This window comes from Cnephaeus nilssonii (genome assembly GCF_951640355.1).
Source record: "Cnephaeus nilssonii genome assembly, chromosome: X".
Lineage (NCBI taxonomy): Eukaryota > Metazoa > Chordata > Mammalia > Chiroptera > Vespertilionidae > Cnephaeus > Cnephaeus nilssonii.
In genome coordinates, this window is record NC_137071.1 from 126975130 (window position 1) to 126999237 (window position 24108).

Genomic DNA, 24108 nt, shown 5'->3' on the forward strand with positions numbered 1-24108 from the left:
GGTGCAGATAATCTATCTGTTGCTTCTAATGGTTCCACTAAACCCCAATGTGTACATCCACTGCATCATTTTACCCCTAGGTGCTCCCAATGAGGTACACTGGGCTGCCTCCAATACCCCATTTCAATAAATTATGCCTTGTAAATGCTCCCTATGGGCCAGTGTGAAAATTTCTTTAGGATGCATACTCAGAAAATAGCTGGGCCATAGGGATGTACATAATTTCTGTAAGCAGTGCCAGATTTGATCTGGAATAGGTGGAGCAATGTATGAAGGGCCCTACATTCCCGTCTCCATCAACACTTAGCATTATCCAGCTTACTAAAATTTTCTAACCAGTACAGTCATATTTCATTAGTTTTTAACTTAAAAATCTAATTGGCTTTATTGAACGATTCATGAATTGGGCAGCATCCTATCTAGTCAATAGAAAGGTGCTCTTCTCATTAGTTTTTTTTTTTTAACTTTTATTTTAAAGTGATTGATAATGATTTTGAGCCCTGGCTGGTTTGGCTCAGTGGATAGAGTGTCAGCCCAAGGACTGAAGGGTCCCGGGTTTGATTCCAGTCAAGGGCATGTATCTCAGTTGCAGGTTCCATCATTGGCTCTGGTGGGGTGTCTGTGGGAGGCAACCATTCGATGTGTCTCTCTCACATCGATGTTTTTCTGTCTCTCCCCCTTCCTTCCACTCTCTCTAAAAATAAATGGAAAAATATCTTCAGGTGAGGATTAACAACAAAAAAGAGAATGATTTTGAGTACTTTTCACACGCTTGTTTGATTTTGGGTTTCCTCATGTACATTGCTTATTCATATCTATATTCCTATTAGGCTATTTCCCACATTCCCATAGTTCTCTTGTTGATTTTCAGGGGTCCGTCACTTAGTCCAATTATGAATCCCTTCCTATAGCCTTTCTTCATCCTTTCCTTTCCAACATTTCTAAACCTTTTTATGTGTGTGTACACTGCTGGACCTTTTTAAAAAATCCAATGAGGGCTCTCTTGTGTTCTACTTTTGTACTTACTATTTAAAACTTCTGACATCTCATGTCATATTTCCTATTTACAGTGTTTTTCTGTTCCTTTTTTTCTATCATTCTCATAGTATTTTGGGGGTCTTTTTATATCTCTTGTTCTTGTTTTATCTTTTTTATATTACCTATTATACTTATTTAAAATTATTCGTCTGACCCAGTACTTGTTTTGGATATTATGTCACCTAGTGTGGCAGCCAGCCTCCAATATAGCCCCCAATGATCCCTATCTCCTGGTATTCACATCCTGTGTAGTTCCTTCCTATGTTCTACTAGGGTTGGCCAGATACCCCAATATCTTGGATGGTCCTCAGTGTGTGGGGTTGCCTGAGACCCTTATGTGTACCTGTTAGACCCACAGTCTTGCAGCACCCTAGATAGAGAATGGTTTTGTCCTGCTCTCCCAGTGACTGAGCCCTTATCTGAGGAATGGTCAGCTTCCCTTCTAATACTGGGGTGTGCTGGGAGCCTTTTAAGAGTTATCTCCATGCCCTGACTGGTTTGGCTCAGTGGATAGAGCGTCGGCCTGTGGACTCAAGGGTCCCAGGTTCGATTCCAGTCAAGGGCATGTACCTTGGTTACGGGCACATACCCAGTAGGGAGTGTGCAGGAGGCAGCTGATCGGTGTTTCTCTCTCATCGATGTTTCTGACTCTCTATCCCTCTCCCTTCTTCTCTGTAAAAAATCAATAAAATATATTTTTAAAAAAAGAGTTATCTCCAGCTTTATATGGCATTCTTGGGAAGGAGATGAGAGGATGGCTACCCTGATGCCCCTTGCGGAGCAATTTCTGGCCAGAACCTGGCACAGCAAGGTCACAACCTGTAGGACCCCAGTTACCCCACCCATTGTCTGTCACTCCTTGTGGAGGATAGCACCGGACCTGTGACACATCTGCCTTCTGAGAACGTACGTGGGAAAAAGGACTTTGGTTTGATCATCAACCTCCAAAAAAGCAAGTGACTTCTTTTAGGGCCTGAGCTTTAGCAGTGCTTGATTTGTTTGTCCACAGTGGTGGGTTGGAGAAGGCAAAGAAAAGGTGTCTGTTGGTGAAGCAGTTAAGACAGGTACCCATAAGCTGGAAACCCAGTTTAGGGCTTAGAGTCCTAGGCATGGCAAGGCCACAGTCCCTCAAGCTAGCCCCAAAGCAAGTACCAAGCATAGGAGCCGTAGATCCCTGCCTAGGACTCCCGGAAGGGTCTGGATCCTAGAACTGGTGACATGTGGAAGGCTAGAGGTGGCTGCCCAATGTTTCTCTCTAAGTAGCCCACACTTCCCAGCCTTTGTGATGAATCTTGCCCTTTCTGAGTCAGGAACTCTCTCATTCTTCATTCAGGGGCCTGTCCTGAAATCACACACTCACAGCTATAATCCAGAGCCTTACAGGTAGACAGATGTACCACACAACAGCCTCCAGGCTTCCTCCAGCTGTCCTCAACCTGGGCTCATCTTTCAGAACCAATTCTCAGCATCCACTCTCCGACCGCCGGGGAAGAAGGCACTGCATGACCCCCCCCTCCACCAAGTGAAGCATTTCGGCTCCATCAGGTAAAGAGCCCCTGGAGACTCCATGTATAACAAAAATCAGAAAGAGGGCAGAGAAATCAACAGACCACAGGGACCTTCATGTGTGCAAAGTACAGTTGTTAAAAACAAAGCAACAACAGGAAAGAGGCTGTGACCTCAATGGGACAGTGCTGACGCAGAGCCCCATATTCCCAGACCTGTGGGGAGAGGGTCCTGCACCCCAACAGGTCTAGGGCTGGCAGGCAGGGAGGTAGGGTCTCATGTGGAGGCCCTCGTGGCAAATAATGGAGATCTGGTGGGGCTGATGGTGGGCTGGAGGGAGCCTGGTTACAATGGGGCTGTGGCCTCAGCTCCCTCCTCTGAGTCCCACACCTCAGACTGCAGGTAATCAGCAAAGAGAGCCTTGGCCCGGCGTAGGACGCGCCCCAGGTGGTGTTTTCGCACGAGGCGGTCAAAGTGCATGGCCAGCTCGTTGTAATCCAGCCCGTTGCGCATGATGTGGTCACGGTGCTCCAGCAGTATGGCGAGACAGAGGAAGAGCATGAATGGGTTCCCCTGGCCAAACTCCTGGGGTGGGGGCAGGCCCAATGGGTGTGGGGGTGGCAGAGACTTCCCAGGGTCTTGTGGGGAGCCCACCTCAGGCATCAGGGGGGATCCTGCAGCCACATCACCAGCAGGAGAGGCCTCCTGGGAGGATGGCGGAGATGAGGAGGATGGGGAATCGGGGTGGGAAGAGGAGGAGAGTAGTGGGTCTGAGGAGTTCAGCAAGGGCTCCGAGAGGGACTTGGAGCTGATGAGGGCAACTGGGTGGGGCAGCTGGACCCGAAGGTCCCTCCTGGGGCTGGTGTTATCCCTGAGTTGCTGGAAGTCATCCAGACTGGCTTGTCTCAGGAGACGTCCCCCGCCACCGGGCCCCTGACTGGTCATGGCCAAGTGGTCAACCGCATCTTCAAAAGCACCGCCTCCCCCACCGGCAGGCCTCAACATGTGCCTCTGCCGCACAGGCCGCCCCCTGTGGCTGCCGAAGCCAGTGTCTGCCACTTGGCTCGGGGGTCCGATGAGCTCTACCTCGTGTTCAGGAGGATCGGGAGGCAGCGAGCTCCAGGTGACCTCGAGCATGCGGAGGGCGTCGTCAAAGGCGAACTCCCGCTTGAGCTCCAGCAGCAGCCAGCGGTAGCAGAAGAAGAGATCATCAGCACCAGCTTCCTGCAAGTATTGGTAGAAGTCGGGGTCGGCGTGTCGCAGCAGCAACTTGAGGTGCGCGAACTTGGTGGCCATGGCGCGGCCATCAGGGTGGAAGTTCCCAGCCAGGCGCTTCATGATGCCGCAGAAGCAGACGAAGGCATGGCCTTCATGGTCCATGACGGCAAGGATGGGTGAGGCGAGATCGCTCATGCCCTGGCAGTAGGACACCTGCGGGTGGGTAACGGCGTACGTGGTGAGCAGGTCGTGCAGCGCCCGCAGGTGCGGGCCATCCTCGGGCCCTGCGTAGTAGGGGTGGGCCCGGTCGGTACGCAGCACATCCTTGAGGACCGTGCTGCGGATGAACTCCAAGTCCTCGGGGCTTGCTCGCTGCGCCCACTCACTCTTAAGCTGCTCATATTCCCGACTCTTTCGTTTCATGTAGTCCATCCTTTCGCGGCCTGTCAGCCCGTCTGGGTACACATTCAGCAGATACCGCCACACCACCTGGCCAGGGTCACAAAGGATGAGGCTGAGGATCTACAGATGAGCCGCCACATCCCAGGGTCTATCTGTCACCACCACCCCCCGCCCCCGCCCGCCCTGGACCTCTGTCCTCCTTCCCACCTTTGACTCCTAGCCCCTCGGGAAGGAGAGCTTGCTGCCCGGGAACATCACCACGCCATCCCAGGACAGTGTGGGTCCACTGCATGTGTCTCATGAGCTACTCATGACTGCGGGAGGAATGGATCCAGTGAGTGGTCGAGGGGGCTCACCTTGCGCAGGGAGGGCTCAACACCACCGTGATAGATCCGCAGGCGCAACTCCTCGGGGCGGGAGAGCTGGCCCTCGTGGTTCAGGTATGTGTGGAACTCAGCATCACTCAGGGGTGGCTTGAAAGGCTTGACATCCTCCCCGTATGACCAGCTCAGCACCTGCTGGACCTTCGACAAGGTGCGGCCCACCTGTGAAGGAGGGGGGAGGCCGCTGGTCAGCTGGCAGGCTAGGGGCAGGTGCCAACCAGCACACACAGAATCAGGGGAGCCAGGCAGGCCCTGCCCTACAACCACCTGAGAGTCCTGGGGCTCCCTGAAACCACCTGAGAGAGGATGGACTGCGTGAAGGGCAGGGCAGCCGCTGTCAGCGATGACCGTTTCTCAGCCAGCAGCACGTCGGAGCCGATGACATCCTTGGGGCTGATTATGTCCCAGTCTTCCAGCAGCGGGCCTGGACACACAGAGTGAAGCAACATGATAATGGAGATAAGAACCCCACACCTCAGGGCTGGGTTCCTCTCCTGCCGAAGCCAGGCAACCACAGGGCAATGAGCGACTCCCACTCTCTCTCTCCATGTCATCTAAATCATGCAAAACATAGAGCCATAAATGATTCTTTTCTATTAGACTGACTGTCTTTTATATTAGGTAACTATCTCACAAAATGGCTGGGTAGACTCTAATACTAATATTTACCATGTGCCAGGTACTATGTGACAAGGGCTTAGCTTTAACATAAATAGTAACATGAGACAATGTTTCCATAGTGCTAAGTGCCAGGAAGTGTTCTGAGCCTTTAGCTTTTTTTTTTTTTTTTTTAGCTTTTTTTTAAGAGTTGAATTTTTAAATATTTTTTAAATTGATTTCCGAGAGGAAGGGAGGGGAGAGAGATAGAAACATCAATGAATCATTGATCGGCTGCCTCCTGCACGCCCCATACTGGGGATCGAGCCCGCAACCCGGGCATGTGCCCTGAGCGGGAATAGAACCGTGACCTCCTGGTTCATAGGTCGATGCTCAACCACTGAGCCACACTGGCTGGGCAGAGTTGAATTTTTAAAATTGATTGTTTTGGGGGAGAAAGTGAGGAAGGGAGGGAGGAAAGAAAGGAAGGAGAGAGAGAGAGAGAGAGACAGGATGTGAGAGAGAAACCTCTATCGGTTGTCTCATGCACGCACTCTGACTGGGGATTGAACCTTTTGGTGCATGGGATGACGCTCCAACCAACTGAACCACATTGGCCAAGGCTTAGCTTATTTACTAGTCCCATCCATCCTATAAGTTAGGCACTATTATTATCACCACTCTTTCATGAGGAAACAGGCGCAGTCAGGATAAGATAGTTGTCCAAGGCCCCACAGCTAATGGGTGAAAGAACCAAAATGTGGAGTGCCCAAACTCTTTATCTTATACTAGAGGCCCGGTGCACAAAATTCGTGCACGCGGGAGGGTGGGGGTCCCCTCAGCCCAGCCTTCACCCTCTCCAATCTGGGATCCCTCTCACAATCCAGGACTGCTGGCTCCCAACCACTCGCCTGCCTGCCTGCCTGCCTGATTGCCCCTAACCACTCCCCTGCCAGCCTGATCGATGCCTAACTGCTCCCCTGCCGGCCCAATTGCCCCTAATGGCCTCCCCTGCTGGCCTTGTCGCCCCTAACTGTCCTCCCCTGCAGGCCTGGTCGCCCTTAACTGCCCTCCCCTGCTGGCCTGATCTCCCACAACTGCCCTCCCCTGCCAGCCATCTTGTGTCCACGGGGGGGGCCATCTTGTGTGTTGGAGTGACAGTCAATTTGCATATCACCTATTTATTATATAGGATTCATGCCACAGCTCCTCCCACAATCAGTATAGATTACCATGGTCATTACTGAAGATGGAAAAGGGTTGGAATAATTAGTAAGTGGCCAAGATTCCACGGCTAGGAAATGGTAGGGCCAGGATCTGAACCTCATTGGCCTTACTCCAGAGTCCAGATAGATCTCAGAAAAAAATACTTGTGGAATATGTATGTTGTGTATGTTAGAGAGAGGAAACAATGCTATGCTGGACTTTCTCCAGTTCTGGTCCTTGGAACATCAGCAGAAGTCTGTCCCTTCTCTCAGTTCTTTACACCCCTAGAATCCTTTCTTCCCACCTCAAATGTGATGTGGTGGCTGAAGCAACAGTGGCCACCTGGAGGTTAAGTTGGAGAGATTTGGGAGATGTCAGCCTTGGCACCACAGAGCTGCTAAACTGACAACAGCAACATCCAGTGCCTTTCAAACTCTATATATGAAACAAATCAACTTGGATTTGCTTAATCCGTTGTCATCTGCAGGCAATTGCCAGCCCTAAGCAGCATTTCCATGGAGTTCACTGTACTTTCTCCCTCAAGCTGAGGAGGAAGCAGACTCTAGACCAGTGGTTCTCAACATGGGGCACATGCCCCACAGGGGGGAAATTTGATTTTTAAAAAAATATATTTTATTGATTTTTTACAGAGAGGAAGGGACAGGGATAGAGAGTTAGAAACATCGATGAGAGAGAAACATCAATCAGCTGCCTCCTGGACACCCCCCACTGGGGATGTGCCTGCAACCAAGGTACATGCCCCTGACCGGAATCGAACCTGGAACCCTTGAGTCTGCAGGCCGATGCTCTATCCACTGAGCCAAACCGGTTAGGGCAGAAATTTGATTTTTAAGGGGGGCAATTCGAGGATGTCATTAAAAGTGATTTTTTTGCATTTCTTATGGTTCTAGGGGCCTCATATACAGTATATAAATATACACTGAGTGGCCAGATTATTATGATCGCTGAACACATAATAATCTGGCCACTCAGTGTATATCCTGTATAATAAAAGGCTAATATGCAAATTGTCCCCTCGACCAGGAGTTTGACCAGCAGGCAGACTGGCCAACCGGCCATGTCCCCTCCCCCTGGCCAGGGTGGCCGGACCCCACTCATGCACGAATTCATGCACTGGGCCTCTAATACACACACACACACACACACACACACACACACACACACACACACTGAGTGGCCAGATTATTATGCGTTCAGAGATCCTAATAATCTGGCCACTCAGTGTATATTGTGACATATTTATGCATTTCAGTTCTCAGTTATATGTTTTGAAATTTTATTTGCTATTTTTTCATATCACTTCATATTATTTTTAACAATTTCTTAGCGATTTCTTCCTCAGTACTTCAACTGTCCTTTTGTTCTTTTATTTTTCTCTTTCATAGATGCCATGTTCTTTGGAAGCTTGTTTAGACCAAATTAATGGCCTTTTAGGCTTCCTCCACGTGAATAGGAGTTCACTTTTTGAATAATAAGAATTATATATCATGGGGGGGGTGGGATCAGGATTTTAGAGATGCTTACGTGGGGCATGGCCAAAAAAAGGTTGGTAACCACTGGCCTAGACCATTTGGATGTCCCTGTTCCTCCCTGGCTTTCTCACCTCACATTACGAACCTATGGGATCCAAAAGGGGAGCCTGAGTGCTCGCTTCGGCAGCACATACTAGTGTACTAAAATTGGAACGATACAGAGAAGATTAGCATGGCCCCTGCGCAAGGATGACACGCAAATCTGTGAAGCGTTCCATATTAAAACAAACAAACAAACAAACAAACACAAAAGGGGAGCCTGAGAGCCACTCTGCACATGGCCTCCTCTGCTCCTCGTATGAGTGAACAGTGTCTCTATCTGTTCAGTTGCTAAGCCAGCAACCTGAGAGACGTCCTTGCTGCCTCCCCCTCTCTCAACTCCCAGTGCCAAACCGTTGCTAAGCCCCATGGTTCCTGCATGCAGAACATACTTTAATTCCACCTCTTCTCTCGTTTCCACCTTGTCAGCCTGTCTGAGCCACCACATCTCCTACCTGAAACTGCTGCCTAACCAGTCCCTGCTTCCTTTTTGCCCCTCCCCTCTCTCCCAACAGCTGCTAGAGTGGTCTTTCTAAAACATTAATCAGAGCATTAAAACACAACAGGTAAAATGGAGGTCATGCTACTGGATGGGTAAAATGAAGGAGGAGAAGACCAAGGAGAACCCCTTCAAGGCACAGACTTAAGCTTGAGGATTCGAGTGAAAAAGAGAGAGACTTGGAGACCAAGTCCAAAACACCTAATACTCAAACACTAGGAAACGCAGGGGGAGAAGGGGGATCAGGTGAAGACATTGTAGTCACACAGACATGAAAGAGAATGCCCTTGAGATGAAGAAATGGCTCACCAAGCCTTAGATAGGATTATTGAACAAACCACACATATAACAGGCCTTCCCAGCTCTATCCAGATGCTAGTGAAATGCCCAAATTCCAGGAAGGAAGAAAAACTCTTGCCAGCTTCCAAAGTCGAGGAATAGGCTGCTTACGACAGAAAGAAGGTCATCGGAACTCCAGAAGCAAGAAGACAGTGCTTTGTGGCACAAATGGAGCGCTGAGAAGCAAGGCCCAAGACCCAAGGGCTCCATGCCCAGCCAAACAGTACCTGTCTATGGTGGCCTAAAAAAGACATTTTTGGTCACTAGAGCACATCTAACTCACATACCTTATTGGAAGAGGACAAAGAAGTTCTCAAAGGAAATGACTACAACGGCTCAAGGGAGGGAAGGCAAAGGAAGTGTAAATGGTGATGAGCCACAGTTTGTAACATATATAGTTAAACATGAAATGACAGAGACACTGTGATTGGGAGTTTGTAATCTTAAGTGTTACTTTAGCATTGCTGAAACTTAAGCAACCTACTATAAAGAAAAGATAATGACAGCCTGGAATTTAAAAAGAAACAAAAATTACCGTCTCAGCAAAACCCACAAGTTAAGGGTTAGGGATCAGAAGAAGAATTAGAATTAAAAGTGTTCCAGCCCTGGCCTGGTATCTCGGTTAGAGCATCATCCCGATATGCCAAGGTTGCAGGTTCCATTCCCAATCAGGGCACATACAGAAATCAACCAATGAATGTATAAACAGGTGAAACAACAAATCTCTCAATCAATCAATCAATCAATCAATCTCTCTCTCTCTCTCTCTTTCTCCCCCTCCCTCCCCCCTCCCTCTTCCTCTCCAAAAATCAATTAAAAGTGTTCCAAAGCTTTCTTTTCAAGGGCCAGGGAGGGTGGGAAACACTGGACAAGAAAAGTAAATGGCCTAAAGATTTCATTGTTGCCCTAGCTGGTTTGCCTCCGTGGATAGTGCATTGGCCTGCAGACTGAAGGGACATGAGTTCAATTCCGGTCAAGGGCATATGCTGGGTTTCAGGCTCAATCCCCAGTAGGGGGCGTGCAGGAGGCAGCCAACCAATGAATCTCCCTTATCATTGATGTTTCTATCTCTCTTTCCCTCTCCTTTCCTATCTGAAATCAATAAAAATATATTTTTAAAAAATATTTCACTGTCAAATATGTAAAAAAGCATAAATCAGGCTATGGGATTTTAATGAGAGATATACCTAAAATTAGGTGACAAAGAAAAGATGAAAATTGGCCCTGGCTGCTTGGCTCAGTGGGTAGAGCGTCGGCCTGTGGACTGAAGGGTCCTAGATTCAATCCCCGGTCAGGGGCACATGCCTGGGTTGCGGGCTTGATCCCCAGTAGGGGGTGTGCGGGAGGCAGCCAATCAGTAATCCTCTCTCATCATTGATGTTTCTATCTCTCTCTCCCTCTCCCTTCCTCTTTGAAACCAATAAAAATATATTAAAAAAAACTCTCAGAGACTGAAAAGAAAAAAGAAAAGATGAAAATTGAGGAAACCTGAAGGAATACCTGGCAAACACAAACAGAACAAGAGCAGCAATATGAATGTCAGAAAAAAACAAAAACAAAACACCACTCAAGGCCAAAAACATTACAGGAAAAAAGAGACAGTCTTATATTGATTTTAAAAAGAAAGAACCCATTGGGTAAAGGATTTCTACAAGCACAAACTCATCTAGTGGCAAAACCTGATCTGACTGACATGAGACTATATCTAGTCTTTATGTAACCCACTGAGTGTGAATATGCATACATTTCCCTGAAGAAACGCCCAAGTATTTTATTACAGGGTGTTGCCTCAGGCCTTGCATGCGGTATTACATAATAGATGCTGTACAGACTACATTTCCTCATCATAAAATTGTCAAACTTCCCAAACCCCAAATTAATACATAAATGCTGTGTAATGCCAAGCAGAAATGCAGTGGGGTTTTTCCTGGAACTGGATAAAATTATTTTAAGGTTCATATGAAAGAATTCACAGTTAAGGATAGTTAAGGAAAATAAGAGTCATGAAAAAGAATAGTGGGAGGATGGCAATGCTTGACTTATTAATATTTACCACAAAAGTACTATGATAAAAATATGATGTTAGCATAGCAGTAGAGAAAGAGAGTCAATTGGTGGAATGCAATAGAAAGCCGAGAAATAATTCCAAGTACACATGGGAACTCAGTACGGACAAAAATGGCATTTCAACTCAGTGTAGAAAAGGTGGTTATTTAAAAAATGCTGCTGCTCTGGCTGGTGTGGCTCAGTTGGTTGGACTGTCATTCTGTACAACAAAAGGTGGCAGGTTCCACTCCTGGTCAGGGCACATACCCAGGTTGCAGGTTCAATCCCTGGTCAGGGGGCATGCAGGAAGCAACTGATTGGTGTTTCTCTCTCATCTCTCTCTCTCTCTTAATAAATAAATAACATGTATAAATGATGCTGGCATAATTGACTATTTGGAATTTTAAAAAAACCTATGTCGCCGAAACCGGTTTGGCTCAGTGGATAGAGCGTCGGCCTGTGGACTGGGGGGTCCCAGGTTCGGTTCCGGTCAAGGGCATGTACATTGGTTGCGGCCACATCCCTGGTGGGGGGTGTGCAGGAGGCGGCTGATCGATGTTTCTCTCTCATCGATGTTTCTGGCTCTCTGTCCCTCTCCCTTCCTCTCTGTGGAAAATCGATAAAATATATTTAAAAAAAAAAAAAAAAAAAAAAAAAAAAACCTATGTCTAGTTATCAGAATGTTGACAGAGTAGATATTTACAAATCCTATCTAATAAAAGAGTAATATACAAATTGACCATCACACCAAGCCACAAGATGGCTGCCCCCATGTGGACACAAGATGGCCGCCGCAAGGTGGCCTGCAGGGGAAGGCAGTTGTGGGAAGTTAGGGGTGACCAGGCCTGCAGAGGAGGGCAGTTGGGGGGCGGGGCCCAGGCCTGCAGGGGAGGGCAGTAGTGGGCGATCAGGCGAGCAGGAGGGCAGTTAGGGGTGACTGGGCCAGCAGAGGAGGGCAGTTGGGGGAGACCAGGTCAGCAGGGTAGGGCAGTTGGGGGGGACCAGGCCTGCAGGGAAGGGCAGTTGTGTGCGATCAGGCCAGCAGGGAGGGCAGTTAGGGGTGACCAGACCAGCAGGGGAGGGCAGTTGGGGGGGGGGACCAGGACTGCAGGGGAGGGCAGTTGGGGAGGCAGGGCTGCAGGGGAGAGCAGTTGGGAGGGACCAGGCCTGCAGAGAAGGGCAGTTGTGGGCAATCAGGCCAGCAGGGAGGGCAGTTAGGGGTGATTGGGCCAGCAGAGGATGGCAGTTGGGGGAGACCAGGTCAGCAGGGGAGGGCAGTTGCGGGGGGACCAGGCCTGCAGGGGAGGGTAGTTGGGGGAGGGTGACAAGGCCTGCAGGGGAGGGCAGTTGGGGGGGACCAGGCCTGCAGGGGAGGGCAGTTGCGGGGGGACCAGGCCTGCAGGGGAGGGTAGTTGGGGGGGGTGACAAGGCCTGCAGGGGAGGGCAGTTGGGGGGGACCAGGCCTGCAGGGGAGGGCTGTTGGGGGGACCAGGCCAGCAGGGGAGGGCAGTTGGGAGCCAGCGGTTGGACATCCTTCAAGGGGTCCCAGATTGGAGAGGGTGCAGGCTGGGCTGAGGGCCACCCCCTCCCCACCGTGCACGAATTTCATGCACCGGGCCTCTAGTAAAGAAAATAATAAGCATATTAGGAAATATAGGGGAAGGTGTTCCAAATTAAGAGGAGAATCTCAGAAATCATAAAGAAATAGGTATCCTATATAATAATACCCTAATATGCAAATTGACTAAATGGTGGAAAGACCCTATGATGCACACTGACCACCAGAGGGCAGACACTCAACACAGGAGCTGCCCCCTGGTGATCAGTGCGCTCCCACAGGGGAAGCACCGCTCAGCCAGAAGCCGGGCTCATGGCTGGCAAGCGAAGTGGTGGTGGTGGTGGTGGTGGGAGCCCCTCCCACCTCTGCGGCAGCTCTAAGGAGCAGTGAGCAGGTGGGTGGCAGGGAGCAAGGGGTCCTGGACAGCGAGAAGGCACAGGTCAGGCTGAAGGACTGCCGCCGCCGCCCCCCGCCATGCACGAATTTTGGGAACTGGTCCTCTAGTCCTATCTAATAAAGAGGGAATATGCCGAAACCGGTTTGGCTCAGTGGATAGAGCGTCGCCTGCAGACTGAAGGGTCCCAGGTTCGATTCCGGTCAAGGGCATGTACCTTGGTTGCGGGCACATCCCCAGTAGGGGTTGTGCAAGAGGCAGCTGGTCGATGTTTCTCTCTCATCGATGTTTCTAACTCTCTATCCCTCTCTCTTCCTCTCTGTAAAAAATCAATAAAATATATTTAAAAAATTAATAAAGAGGGAATATGCTAATTGACCATCACTCCGTCACATTCCCATAAGGAGCCTTAACGAGCAATCAGCAGGGACCTGAGGCTACGCCCTCCCCCGCTCCCGTGGGGCTTGACAGGGGATCTCAGGCCACGTCCCCCACCATGGCATCAGGCTGCGGGACCTCAGACTGCACCCTGCGCCCCAGTGCCAGGCCAGGGGACCTGAGGCCACATCCACCACCCGGCAGGGCTTGACGGGGGACCTCAAAGTGCGCTTTCCATCCTGGTGCTGGGCTAGGGGAACTCAGGCTGCTCCCCCCGCCCCAGCGCCAGGCTGGGGGACCTCAGGCCACACCCCCCACCAGGTAGGGCTTGACACGGGACCTCAGGCTGCACCCCCCGCCCCAGCACCGGGCCAGGGGACCTGAGGCTGCGCCCCCCTGCCTGGCTGGGCTTAATAGGGGACCTCAGGCCATGCCCCCCACCCAGCGGGGCTTGATGGGGGACCTTAAGGTGCACCCCCAGTGCTGGGTCAGGGGAACTCAGGCCACGCCCCCACCCAGTGGGGCTTGACGGGGGACCTGAGGCTGCATCCCCCTCCTGGTGCTGGGCCAAGGGACCTGAGGCTGCGCCCCCCCGCTTGGCAGGGCTTGATGGGGGACCTCAGGCCATGCCCCCCACCCAGCGGGTCTTGACAGGGGATCTCAGGCTGTGTCTCCCACCTGGCGGGGCTTGATGGAGGACCTCAAGGCACGCCCCCACCCAGGTCTGGGCTGGGGGACCTCAGGCCATGCCCCCCATCCTGGAGCTGGGCCAGGGGACCTGAGGCTACGCCCCCTGCCCAGCAGGGCTTGACAAGGGTGGGACTGGCCAGGTCTGGATCTAGCCCAATGGGGCGGGGGGGGGCGTCCGGGTCTGGGTCTCACACGATTTTGAGGTGCATGTGGGTGGGTGGGGACTTGACTCTGGGTCCCGTGGTGTGCCCCAGACTCTGACAGGAGGAAGGTTTTCATATACATTTTACTCATTTTCTTTCATCTCTAACACTTCTATTATAGAGAAAGGGCAAATAGCAATATTAAATTATTTCCTCTAATTAATCCCCCTTTTTAAAAAAATATATTTTATTGATTTTTTACAGAGAGGAAGGGAGAGGGATAGAGAGTTAGAAACATCAATGAGAGAGAAACATCAACCAGCTGCCTACCAGGGATGTGCCTGCAACCAAGGTACATGCCCTTGACCGGAATCGAACCTGGGACCCTTGAGTCTGCAGGCCGATGCTCTATCCACTTAACCAAACCTGTCAGAGCTAATTAATCCCCTTTTAATGTGCACGAATTTCGTGCACCGGGTCACTAGTATATGTATAAGATTGCATCTACATTTTTTTTAATATATATATTTTATTGATTTTTTACAGAGAGGAAGGGAGAGGGATAGAGAGCTAGAAACATCGATGAGAGAGAAACATCGACCAGCTGCCTCCTGCACACCCCCTACTGGGGATGTGCCCGCAACCAAGGTACATGCCCTTGACCGGAATCGAACCTGGGACCTTTCAGTCCGCAGACCGACGCTCTATCCACTGAGCCAAACCGGTTTCGGCTACATTTTAATTTTCTTAAAAAATATATTTTTATTGATTTCAGAGAGGAAGGGAAAGGGAGAGATAGAAACATCAATGATGAGACAGAATCATGGATTGGCTGCCTCCTGCATGCCCCCCACTGGGGATCAAGCCCAAAACCCGAGCATGTGCCCTGAATGGGAATCGCACTGTGACCTCCTGGTTCCTAGGTGGATGCTCAACCACTAAGCCACACCAGCCGGGCTTAATTTTTGATAGGACAAAAAAAATACCATAAACAAAACCATTAAACAAAAGGTAAGCTGGGGAAAAACATTTGCAATTCATCTAATTGAAAGAAGATTCTTTTTTAAAAATATATTTTTATTGATTTCAGAGAGGAAAGATAGGGAGAGAGAGAGATAGAAACATTAATGATTAGAGAGAATCTACAGACGAATGAACCAGGAGGTCATGGTTCAATTCCTGGTCAGGCCAATTCGAGGTAGGGGGTATGCAGGAGGCAGTCGATCAACGATTCTCTCTCATCACTAATGCTTCTATCTCTCCCTCTCCCTTCCTCTCCGAAATCAATAAAAATAAATTAAAAAAATACAACTGCCATTATTATAATTACATTGCTACATTTACATATTAATATAGTTGAAACATATCTATAGCTCTATTGTTATATTGCATTGTATAATTGTATATTACTAGATTATATGCTACAATAAATATAATTATTGTTACTAGAGCTAATACTTTTTTTAAAAAATATATATTTCTTTATTGATTTCAGAGAGGAAGGGAGAGGGATAGAGAGATAGAAACATCAATGATGAGAGAGAATCATTGACCGGCTGCCTCCTGCACGCCCCCTATTGGGGATCGAGCCCACAACCCGGGCATGTGCCCCTGGCTGGAATCGAACCTGGGACCCTTCAGTCCGTAGGCCGACGCTCTATCCACTGAGCCAAACCGGCTAGGGCTAGAGCTAATACTTTTTGAGCATTTACTATGTAGCAATGCACCGTTACAGGCATTTTACATGAATTTCCCTGTTTAATCCTCTCAATAGCCCTAAGATACCATTATCTCTACAGGTAAAGAAATTGAGGCCCAGTGGCCAACCCAGAACTTGGAATGAGGCTACCTTGCTCCCTAGCCCACTGTGAGGGAGTGTATTGCAAGGGTGGCATCATCCTACAGGGACAGGGTAGGTCCCAGAGCAGTGCCCCTCAGGACACTGGGTACTCACTGTCCTCAGTGGGCCGAATATCCACACGCAGCTGCAGGTAAGGTTTGGAGGCAGTGGCGAAGGCTGTGCTGAGGTCCCAGTCAGACAGGAGTGAGAGGTAAGCTTCCTGCCCCAGCCGATCCCGGCCCAGGTAGCTGATGCCAAAGTTCTTCTTCCTGGACATGGGAGGTGCGGCAGCTCTCAGTGCCCCGGTGCCCTGGAGGCTCAGGGACAGTTTCCAAAAGAACCAGGGGAAGGTAAATGGTGTTGACAACAACTTTCTACTATGTGCTAGATATTGTGCTAAGGATTGAGGGCGGATCCCTCATCTCTACTTTGTTACGCTAACACAGAAACACACACACACACACACCTGCTTGTATCTGGAGGACACACTGGAAACTGGTAAAATGTTGGTACCCTCTAGGGAGGGTAACAGGGTAGTTGAAGGGTAGAAGTGGAAAGAAAGCAGCCTTCTTACTGCATAAAAAAAGCAATCTGTATGATTGTCATTTTTCACAACAAAAGATGTTTATGAAAAAAAGTCAAATAACAACTAGGAATTTGTTCTCAGATACATTTGTGTAACTATGCAAAGAAGTATGTTGTGTGCTGACTACTGTAACCATGACAACATCCTAAATACCCATTACTTTGGTACTCTTTGAGTTTGTTACCATGTGCTTGTATTCCTCCAAAATAGCCACCAAAACCAAAGAACCATCACAGCTGCCCCCAAGAGACCCCATTTTTCATCTATCAGGTTGGCAAATTTTCCAGTATTTTATAGTAACCCGTGTTTGTGAGGGTGTGAGGGAAACAGGCATTTTATACACTGAGCGGCCAGATGATTATGATTTCTGAACGCATAATAATCTGGCCACTCAGTGTATATCCTATATAATAAAAGTCTAATATGCAAATTGTCCCCTCAACCAGGAGTTCGACCAGCAGGCAGGCCGGCCAACCGCCCATGTCCCCTCCCCCTGGCCAGGCTGGCCGGACCCCACCCATGCACGAATTCATGCACCGGGCCTCTAATATATACATACACTGAGTGGCCAGATTATTATGCGTTCAGAGATCATAATAATCTGGCCACTCAGTGTATACTGCTGGTGAGACTGTAAATTGGTAAAACCTGTCCGGAGAGCATTTTGGAACCACCCATTGAACATTTAAAAAGCAGACACCCTTTAATCCAGCAACGCCAGTGCTAGGTGGCTGTTCACTGTGGGGTTATTTATAATAAAACAAACAAATAACCTATCAAACAACGACAATGAAAAGGCCAATCAGTCACTGTTGAGGTGGGTAGCTCACTGGTCAGGCACCAGCATCCCCTTACTCACCCATTCAAGTCAAATGCTCGGATGAGGATGTGCTGCAACACATCGAGTGAGGTGATCTGGGGGTCAACAGCAAAAGAGCGGAACTCAGGTGGCAAGAAGCTCTCACATTTCTGGGGAGAGAAGACCCAGGGGAGGCCATCAGGGGTTACATCACCACGCTGAAGCAGAGGGAGCAGGAGGAGGCAAGGTCAGAGGAGTGGTGGGGGCCAGATCAAGGTGGGCATTTTGGACGATGGTGAAGACTTTGGTTTTGTTTTGTTTTTTTAAATATATTTTATTGATTTTTTTTTTTTTTTTACAGAGAGGAAAGGAGAGGGATAGAGAGTTAGAAACATTGATGAGAGAGAAACACCAATCAGCTGCCTCCTGCACACTCCCTACTGGGGATGTGCCTGCAACCAAGGTACATGCCCTTGGCCGGAATCGAACCTGGGACCTTTCAGTCCGCAGGCCGACGCTCTATCCACCAAGCCAAACCGGTCAGGGCAAGACTTTGGTTTTTGCTCTGAGTGAGGCAGTAGCATTGGGAGGGTTCTGAGCAGAGGAAGAATGTGGTCTGACTTAAGATTTACAGGATCCTTCTGGCTTCTCTGCTTGGGACAGACTGTGGGGTGCAAGGGAGAAAGCAGCAGTCGAGTGAGGAGGAGGCTACTGCAATGGTCCAGACACCCAATCTTTCTTCTGTATTCCCTCAACGATGGTTGTGAGGATCACCATGTCCAGTCTGGCCTCTATCAAATTCGTCCTCCATACTGCGACCAATCTAGCACATCGAGCTACAACACTCCCCTGCTTAAATATCTTTTTTTAAAAAATATATTTTTATTGATTTCAGAGAGCAAAGGAGAGGGAAAGAGAGATAGAAACATCAATGATGAGAAAGAAGCATTTGATCAGTTGCCTTCTGCACGCCCCCTACTGGGGATCGAGCCCACAAACCTGGCATGTGCCCTTGACCAGAATCAAACCCGGGACCCTTCAGTCTGAAGGCCGACTCTCTATCCACTGAGCCAAACTGGCTAGGGCTTAAATATCTTTAAAGGGTCCCCAACAGGTCAGCCTATAGGACCCCGCCAGCCTCTCTCCTATCAGCTATTTTTTAAAATATATTTCATTGATTTTTTACAGAGAGGAAGGGAGAGGGATAGAGTTAGAAACATCGATGAGAGAGAAACATCGATCAGCTGCCTCCTGCACACCCCCTACTGGGGATGTGCCCGCAACCAAGGTACATGCCCTTGACCTGAATCGAACCCGGGACCTTTCAGTCCGCAGGCTGACGCTCCATCCACTGAGCCAAACCGGTTAGGGCCCATCAGCTATTTTATGTGTTTTTTTTCAATCCTCACCCGAGGATATTTTCCATTGACTTTTAGGGAGTGGAAGAGAGAGGGAAAGACAGAGAGAAATATCAGTGTGAGAGAAACACTTCGATTGGTTGCCTCCTACACGTGCCCTGACCAGGACCAGGGCCTGGGCCGGGGAGGAGGTTGAAACCCAACAGAGGAACACGTCCTAGACCAGAATGGAACCCGGGACCCTTCGGTCAGGTCTGCAGGCCGACACGCTATCCCTCGAGCCAAACCGGCCAGGGCCCATCAGCTTTTTTGAACTTTACACTCGTACTGCCAAACTGCTGTAAGTTGACTTCTCTCCAGAACCTACCCTGTTCTCAGCGCCACCAGCGCCACCACCTCAGTCTGAGCCACCATCACTGCTTGCTGGGACTAGTGCAACAGCTTTCTTACTCAGAGCACACTTCAAAGGCCCTTCACCATCTGCCCCTGTCACCCCTCTGATTCACACGCCTCCACTCCTCCCCTCCCTCTCTCCAGGGCTCCAGGAACATGGGAGCCTAAGGGCACAGGCCAAGCTCATCCCCGCCCCCCCCAGCCTTTGCCCTTGCTGTTCCCTCTGCCCAGAACACTCACCCCCACCCCCCACCCCCGCAAGGCACAGGCTGACTCCTTTCCACTGAAGGTCTCGGCTCCTTCAATACCTTCCTGGGGATTTCCCTGCACAACCTTGGCTAAAGTAACGTCCTCGTTGAGAACCCTTTTCAGTATTTCCTCATGACATTCACCAGTGTCCGAGGCATCTCATTTATTCAGCTGTTTGTCTCCCTCACCAGGTGGGCACCTGCACACCAGTGCGCTCACACACATATGTTCACTGACCTAGGCGCCTCCTTTTCAGACAGCACCCCACCCCCCATCCTCAGGGACCCACTCCTCAACAAGTAAGGCCCCTCCTCCATCCCTCCGGCCCCTCTTCTCCACCCTAACCCCCACCCTGCCATTTTCAGTCTCCACGCCTTCCAGCCCTGGCCTCGCATTCCCACGTCCTGCCTACTCCACCCCTGTCACTATCGCCGGGCAGGCCCTCCAGCCTCGCCCTTCAGGTGACACCCCAAATCTCAGGTCCCGCCCTCCATCCTAGGACAGTCACCGCCTTCTCCTCCCCTGGGAGCCCCGGGCCGGCTGGTGGAGCGGCAGCCGACCTCACCTTGACTCGGACCCGTACCACTTCTCGCTCCTCCTCCTCAGCCGCCGCCGCTTGGACTCCCCCACCAGGCGGGGGCGCCCCAGAGCCGGCCAAATCCGAGGACCCAGTGGCCGTCGCCATCCCGCCGCCACCCGCCGCCACCCGCCTGAGGGTGACGGGTGACGGTTACCCCCCTACCCCGGCGCGCACTCCAGATTGCGGGCGCCCGCAGCCCCACCTTGCGCCCGGGCGCAGGCGCAGAGGGCGCTGCGCGACCCTAGCACCCCCCACACCTGATAGAGTGGCGGTCGCTTCTGCGCGTGCGCAGAGAGTGCTGTTGCCAGGAGCCCCGCCCCACAACGCCGGGTGTTTTGCTTCACTTCAGCCAGTGCGCAGGCGCCTACTGAGGTCCCACCTCCCCTCGTCCGTGGTTTGGCTGTTTGGATAGTTTACTTCCGGCTTCACCTAGTTGGTGTTAAAGTGTTGACCTATTCCAGCGAGGGGAGGGGGCGGGGAAAGGAAGCTGCTGCGCGATGACGTCAGGGCCCCCCACAGCCTGCTGCAAGTGGCCTTGTGCCTCAGCTTCCAGGTGATGTCATCTATTTCAGATGCTGTGGCCCTCTTCAAAGGATTCCGCCGAACAGAAAAATAACACTGTTCTCGAACCTTTAAAAAAAATAGTTTACACATTGTGAAAATTAATGGGTAGCACTTGTGTTTGTTTTTGTAATTTGTAGACAAAAACGACGTACAGGTGCTAAAAATAAAGCCTCTTTTGCAACTCAGAACTCATTGTTCAGTCTGAGTTTTGATACATATAAGAAGGACCATGAAGAAAAAAAAGAAGGAACATGATACAAAACAAAAACAAAAACAACAAAAACACAAAAACAAAACAACAAAAACAAAAGAAAATTAATGGAGCCATACATTTTAAATGTTTGTGATTTTGTTCACTTGTTATACTTAAATAATTTCCAAGAAAAGCCGTTTTCACGCTCTCTAGAGATCCTAGCTTTTTAAAGTTCGCCTTCATTTTATTTAATCTTTGAGGACAACATGTTGAGGTCAGGCCTGTTACTAAATGGTGTGCCCACTAAATATTGGCTGAATGATTGAACATATCTTAGATTCCTCTGAGAAACTTTATGTAGGGAAAAATGCACAAACACATTCTCCTTACTGGTACTTTACTGCACAATATCCATATGGTTTGGACAAAATACAGACTGCTCGTGCAAATGTAATTTTTTGGGGTATTTCGTATTTTTTTCTTTTTCTTCAAGTGTAATTTCTAACAAAGGAGTCCTGTAAGATGCCTGGACTTTGGCTATTGTTGCAGTGTTATATGGATGCTACCCTTAACATCAACTTTTTAAAAGAAGACTGCAATTCTGTTTTGGTATCTTTTGAAATAATTTGTTGCTTTGGTACTAATATTAAATTGACATCTATTTTCTGGAATCTATCTATATAAAAGCCTAAGCGACTGAACGACAGGTCGACCGGTCGCTATGATGTGCACTGACCACCAGGGGCTGCCCCCTGGTGATTAGTGTGCTCCCACAGCAGGAGCGCCACTCAGCTGACCGTCGGGCGCCAGATGCAGGGCTCATGGCTGGCCGCCACTGCCCAGAGACCGCAGCAGAGCAGCAGCAAGCCTATTGAGTAGTGCAGCAGCAGGTGCAGCAGGGCCGGGATGAGCAGGAGTGGCAGGCAGGAGGGCAGGTGATGTTGGACTGCTGGTTTCGGTCTGATCCCCACAGGATATGCTGAGGGACCCCACCAGTGCATAAATCCGTGCACCGGGCCTCTAGTGTATAAATAATGATTTTTTTTGAAAGCCAGAAGAGGGTTATTGGCACATTTCTCTTATCCCAGGTGCTGGAGTCCAAAATACTTATGGCACTGCTGAATTTTTTATGGAAACAAGGAGCTTGAGAGTCTGCTTTTCATTAAAATTACTGTAGAATGGGATGAGCCAAACATTAGCCTGGAGCTTGAAGTTTACCCTGAGTGCACTAGAGCAGCGGTCGCCAACCAGTGGTCCATGAGGTCCGAAAGATTGGTGACCGCTGGTTTAAGGAAACCTTTGGAGCAGCCAACCGATGGTCCGTGGACCACTGGTGGTCTGTGAGGTCTGAAAGGTTGGCGACCGCTGCTCTGGAGCACAGGTTTTAGATATGAGTATGATGTGGTCAGAAGCCTCTGTCTTGGTTGTGGAGAGAGCCTTTGATGGAAAGATAATGGAAACAAGATAAAAAAGGAGGTCTTCACCATGGTCCTGGGGAGAACTCTTTTTTTCATTGATTTATTCTTCCATTCAACACATAGAAATTGCATGCCAGAGAGTCTACATATATTGATTCATTTAATCTGCATAAAACCCTATGAGGTAGTCACTATTATTACGAGCATTTTACGGATGAGAGCATTGAAGGTCAGGAAGAAACATGCTCAAGGTCAAAGGGATAGTAAGTGACACAGAGAGTAGACAATGCAATGGATGGAAGGTGGAGCTATGCCTGGCGTGTTTGAGGAAAAGCAAGAAGGCCAGGATGCCTTAAGTAATAAGGTAAGTGATGGATATGAAGTGAGGAAGTAACTCACAGCTTTGACCTTAAAAATGAGGCATTTCTCAAAAGTTATACTGTAAGCTCAAGAAGAACCAAGATTGGAACTGAAGTCCTGCTCTGCACACGTCACCTGGAACCAGTCTACAGGTACCGTACTTTCCAGCATATAAGACGACTGGGCGTATAAGATTTTCCTGGGTTAAAAAGTCGTTTTATACGCCAGAAAATACAGTATATTGGACTATATTGATGGGATTAGATATAATGGATTAGATATATTGGACTACTGTATTTTCCGGCATATAAAACGACTTTTTAACCCAGGAAAATCTTATACGCCCAGTCGTCTTATACGCCGGAAAATACGGTATCTGTAATTTTATTATTCATGTCACCTCCTCTAAATTTGTCAAGTTCCCATTAAAAAATTTATATATATATATATATATATATATATATATATATATATATATATATATATATTTCAGAGAGGGAGAGGGAAAGATAGAAACACCAATGATGAGAGAGAATCATTGATTGGCTGCCAACTGCATTCCTACTGGGGATTGAGCCTGCAACCTGGGCATGTGCCCTTGACCAGAATCGAACCAGGGACCCTTCAGTCTACAGGCTGATGCTCTACCACTGACCCAAACAAGCTTGGGCAAGTACCCATTGTTTTTTGATTGAAGGTCTATGAGGTTAATGATAGAGACTGTGAGATGAATGATGATGAATTCTTCAAGGTGAGTTATGGGGATTTTTTTAATCCTATATAATAGTTAATATGCAAATTGACTGTCACTCCAACACAAAAGATGGCCGCCCCCATGTGGTCAAAGATGGCCACTCCCATGTGGACACAAGATGGCCACAAGATGGCCAGCAGGAGAGGTCAGCTGTGGGCGATCAGGCCAGCAGGGGAGGGCAGTTGGGGGGGACCAGGCCAGCAAGGGAGGGCAGTTAGGGATGACAGGGCCTGCAGGGGAGGACAATTGGGGGCGACTGGGCCGGCAGGGGAGGGCAGTTGGGGGTGATCAGGCTGGCAGGGGAGTGGTTAGGGGGCGATTAGGCTGGCAGGCAGGTGAGCGGTTGGGAGCCAGCAATCCTGGATTGTGAGAGGGATCCCAGACTGGAGAGGGTGCAGGCTGGGCTGAGGGACACCCCACCCCTAGTGCACGAATTTCGTGCACCGGGCCTCTAGTTATTTAATATATGTTTATAGATTTCAGAGAAGGGAGTGGGATAGAAACATCAGCGATGAGAGAGAATCATTGATTGGCTGCCTCCTGCACACCCCACACTGGGGATTGAGCCCGCAACTCAGGCATATGTCCTTGGCCGGAATCGAACCCGGGACTCTTCAGTCCGCAGGCCAACACTATCCCAGGTTCGATTCCGGTCAAGGGCATGTACCTTGGTTGCGGGCACATCCCCAGTGGGGGGTGTGCAGGAGGCAGCTGATCGATGTTTCCCTCTCATCGATGTTTCTAGCTCTCTATCCTTCTTTCTTCCTCTCTGTAAAAAATCAATAAAATATATTTTTTAAAAAAAGAGTGGGTGATGGGGCATCTGTAGGGTGAGTCATGAAAGGCCAATAGGGTAAATGATAGGGTTCTGTGTGATACGTGATGGGGGGGCCTATAGGGTGAGTCATGGGGTTGTTGGGTACATGATGGGAGGTCTGTTGGGGCAAGTGATAGGTCCATGGTGTGATAGAGGTCTGTGAGTGATAGAGATCAGTCTATAGGGCAAATGAAAGGCTGTTGTGGGG

The 24108-nt window shown here is 49.4% G+C and overlaps 1 protein-coding gene across 1 annotated transcript; it reads right to left on the reverse strand.

Annotated features, from left to right (window-relative positions):
* Nucleotides 1-175: 175 nt before the first annotated feature.
* Nucleotides 176-20033, reverse strand: TBC1D25 (TBC1 domain family member 25). The gene is made up of 6 exons (XM_079765997.1): nt 19780-20033; nt 17275-17384; nt 15944-16098; nt 4844-4971; nt 4521-4709; nt 176-4251 (listed from the first exon to the last, which is right to left on the reverse strand). Exons 1-6 carry the CDS (start codon nt 19897-19899, stop codon nt 2890-2892), a joined length of 2064 nt encoding a protein of 687 aa, XP_079622123.1. The 5' UTR covers nt 19900-20033; the 3' UTR covers nt 176-2889.
* Nucleotides 20034-24108: the final 4075 nt, after the last annotated feature.